This window comes from Atta colombica, unplaced genomic scaffold, assembly GCF_001594045.1.
Source record: "Atta colombica isolate Treedump-2 unplaced genomic scaffold, Acol1.0 scaffold125, whole genome shotgun sequence".
Classification (NCBI taxonomy): domain Eukaryota; kingdom Metazoa; phylum Arthropoda; class Insecta; order Hymenoptera; family Formicidae; genus Atta; species Atta colombica.
The window spans coordinates 19,349-23,675 of NW_017259212.1; the positions used below are offsets into that span (position 1 = coordinate 19,349).

Genomic DNA, 4,327 nt, shown 5'->3' on the forward strand with positions numbered 1-4,327 from the left:
AAAATATTATCTAGAGATATATTTATAATAAAATTTTTCATTATTTAAATATCATTTTTCTAAAATTTAATAATATTTATGTAAAGAAAATAAGGTATGTATTTATCTATTTTGTCTATAATAATTTCTGTAAGAGAAAGTGGAGAAATTGTATCTAAGGAGAATTTATTGCTATAAGATAATAGTTTTTAAAGTTAAAATCGACATATACGCACACACACACACACACACACGCGCGCGCGCACACAGAGGAATATAAATTATAAACATATATTCCTCTATCGATATATATTTTCACATTAAATAATTTTTTATTTGATAATGTTGTATTTAACAAATAAAAAAGCAAAAATGAAAATCGTCTGTTGAATAATAGTATGCAGGTTGAGTAATTGTTTAAAGCAATAATTGTTATAGGAAATTAATGAATGAAATTGTGCCATGGAATGTTCCCAACAAACGAGAATGGATTAAAATGGATTGAAATTTTTTTCTATCCGAATGCGTATTTTAAATAGCGAATACTTTTTTTGGATTTAATTGGATTCATTTAGATGCAATTAGATTGAAAAACTGCATTTCCTATTCAAAATTTTGAATTGAATAGTATTCACAATGCGCAAAAAAATTAATATTATTTTTAGATTGAAAGGCATAAATATGCTCCATGTAATTTCTATAAATGAATAAAAATGCATTCAGGATTGAAAAGCATTCATTTTAACATTCGTGAATAAATATTTTTGAAAATCTGAATCCATTTCAATTTATTTCAATCTATTCTCGTTTGCTGGGAAATAAAGAAATATTTTTATCAAGCTAATACCAATATATTGATATTGGCTTGATAAAATTAATATAAACTTTGGAAAAATAATACAAAAATTGGAAAAACTAAAATTTAAACAAAAATCGCATATGTTCTCTGTGTGTTATGTCTGGAGATATCACGGTAGTATCTCGCTAAGCCAAGCGCAGCTTTTTTTATAAAATACTTATAATCTAAGTTTAAATTAGTAGTAATTTATCATTTTATTATCACATTCGCATGAAATACTTTTAAATGATCTGTAGGATCATTATACGTACATATTTATTGCTGAAATAAATTTTATATTATCTGGTTCTGGAAAGTTTTCTTAGAGGAAGTGCTTTTATAATGGTAATAGTTATACCGGGTGTCCGGACTCTAGCAATAATTTACAGGAAGGTAGATGGTATTAAACCGAATCGAAAAATCCTCTACCATTTTGCAATTTTCGTAATAATTAACAAGACATTAATTATTAAATATCGCTGAATATTGATTTTCAATAATGTTTTATTCAAATATTATCAACTTTATAGAAAATCAGTGAGAAATAAAAATTATTTATTTTCTTCTCATAAAGTTCTGAAAATCTTTTCAGAATTTATTATCAACTTTTTAGTACTGTATTTTCTTATATATTGGCAATTATTTTTACTAACATGAGAAAATACGATATTAAAAAATTCGGAAAAAATTCTCAGAATTTTACGAAAGAAAATAAACAAAAATTTTTGTCTCTCACTGTTTTTCTATAAAGTTAATAGTATTTGAGTAAATTCGGAAAAAATTATTGAAATATTCAGCGATATTTAGTAATTAATACCTGAACTATTGCAAAAATTGCAAAATGGCAGAGAACTTTTCGACTCAATTTAATTCCATCTATCTTCTTGTGAAATATTATTACAGTCTCACCGGGAATCCTATATATTATATATTACATATAGTAAGCAAATATAATTAGAAATACAAAAATAAGTAAAATAATAATAACAATATCTAATTCAAATATACCGTCACAATACAGGATATGATATTATGTTCTGGCTATTATAAATATATGCGCAAGAACACACCCGAGGTCCTTCCATGAATAAGCCAAAGTAAACAAAAATTTTATATTACGTACATTATATATTAAAATTAATTTTTTCATATGACAGTTACATTCAATAATATACATTTTTAAAACATATCAAAAATTTCTTTTCTAATTATTTTAATAATTTAATATTAATAAATAAATATATGTAATTCATTATTTGTCCTACATTTCAAAATAAATTATGATCGATTAAAATAAATATAGGTATTTATTTAATATATAAAATGAGAAAGAGAAAAGAATCTTCAATATATTTTATCAATACTCAATATATATGTAACGATTTACAAAAATAAAATCTGTAGAGTACATAATTTATATATGAACTAAAAATAGACATTTTTTTACAGGAAAAATAGTTTTTATATATATTGTGTGTGTGTGTGTGTGTGTGTGTGTGTGTGTGTGTGTGTATATATATGTGCATAAACTTTGTGCTCTGTAAATTTTATTTTCGAAAAGGATACATTTGTATATGTACATGAATACATAAAGAATACATAAAAACAATACACTAAATATGAAAATACTTATAATGACATGATTTTTACAAAGTTGTAACAATGCTATTATTTATAATAAATTAAAATACTCTTAAAGAATTAATATCATTATTCATATTATATCAACTTAATTAAACTTTTTTCATTCACAATTATATTGGTCACAATAAAAGAATTTCCTTTAATATTTCATTTCTATGCATATAGTTTTATTATTTTTTCTTTTTTGTTGACACAATCCATTCGTGTTGTAGTTCACGTAACATTTGTGGCGTTAAGAGTCCTTCCGTTATTAATCTTTCAGTCAATTTACCTTTACCTACACCACGTTTACCAGTTCCTTTAAAATCTAAAAATCATTGGATGTATAATTTAGCATTCAAGCATCAAGCAATTGAGTTGTTTTTTTATGCATTATGATAAAAGGATTTACCTCTATAGAAATTTTGCTTTTGCGTCTGCAACTCGAAACTATCGGCTTCTTCACCTAAAAAAAAAATTTTTTTTGTGTTAAATATTTCACAATTATTATAAATCAAATTTGATGTAACATACAATTACACGCACGCACGTACGCACAACCAACACAAACTTATATTTCTATGCGCAGAAGATTTTAAATTATATTATAAATATTTTATGTTTAAAAAAAAATCACATTTACCTGCTTCCGAATTGAACAATAAAGTTGTTAATTTAATTATTCCTGCCTCGATGAGTGCATCGAGTTCCTTCTGAATGTCACGGATCATTTCAGCATCCGGGAATAGGTCCATGAAACGATAACTATAGAATATAAGATAAGGAAAATAAAAACGTCAAAAAAACAATGAAACATAATTAAGAATAATACAATCTCATTATACCTTAGCCATAAATAAAGGTCTAATACATCAAAGACGCCTTCCAAATGGGCTAGATCGATGATAGTTCTTGGCATTTGAAAGGGCCATCCAATGTGTTGGCATAACCAGTTGAATGTTATTGCATTATTTTTACTGTATTGACGTGCAAACTGAAAAAAATACATATTTATGTACTAGAAACATAAGGATAAAAATTAAAATTTTATTTTCTAAAAATAAAGCAGATCTTATATTAATATCAATTCTTTTTCCATAATTTTAATTATTAACAATCGGTATGTAAGTAATATAATGCTTAATATTTATACAGGGTATCTGGAATTAATTGCCAAATATTTCATGGGCAGGTAGAGCAGACTAAACTGAGTCAAAAAGTCCTTTATCATTTTATAAATTTCCCCAATAGTTAACGAGATATTAATTCTTAAAGATAGCCGAGTACTACTGTGAAATGTATACGCCTACCGATCGTTTGGCGCGCGGGCCATGGGGAGCGAGGATAGCCTGGCAAGCCGTCCGAGCTGTGGTAGCTTGCGGCAGTGTGCGGCGAGGGGCGCTTGCCAGTCAATCCCAAACTCCCCGCGCGCTAAGCGATCAGTAGGCATATACTTCGCAGTAGTAGGCGGGCGAGTGCACGTATTCGGCTATCTTTAAGGATTAACATCTCATTAATTATTGGGGAAATTTACAAAATGGTAGAGGACTTTTCGACTCAGTTTAGTCCGCTCTATCTGCCTATGAAATATTTGCGATTATTTCCAGACACCCTGTATAAACAATATATAGGATGAATCAGAGTCGTTGAACCAACTTTTTACTCTATGAAAAAATTATCGACTTCATACCTATTAATTAAATTATAATGTGTGCCAATTATTTTTACATCGGGTAAAAAGCTGATACAACGACTCTGATTCACCCTCTCTCTCTCTCTGTGTGTGTGTGTGTGTGTGTGTGTGTGTGTGTATGTGTGTGTGCGCGCGCGCGCGCGCGCGTGTTACATATTTATAAATAAGTAAATAGTATTTTATATATAAATATA

General features: G+C 27.6%; 1 protein-coding gene across 1 annotated transcript in view; it reads right to left on the minus strand.

Moving 5' to 3' along the window:
* Positions 1 to 2,491: 2,491 nt before the first annotated feature.
* LOC108694822 (ATP-dependent RNA helicase SUV3 homolog, mitochondrial) overlaps positions 2,492 to 4,327 on the minus strand; it is a 5,081-nt gene continuing 3,245 nt past the window's right edge. Inside the window, exons 11-14 of the mRNA XM_018204495.1 lie at positions 3,286 to 3,434; positions 3,084 to 3,205; positions 2,853 to 2,906; positions 2,492 to 2,768 (exon numbers count right to left, since the gene is read on the minus strand). Of these exons, the coding sequence (XP_018059984.1) occupies positions 2,632 to 2,768; positions 2,853 to 2,906; positions 3,084 to 3,205; positions 3,286 to 3,434 (462 nt within the window). The 3' untranslated portion in view covers positions 2,492 to 2,631. The remainder of the gene's footprint in view (positions 2,769 to 2,852; positions 2,907 to 3,083; positions 3,206 to 3,285; positions 3,435 to 4,327) is intronic.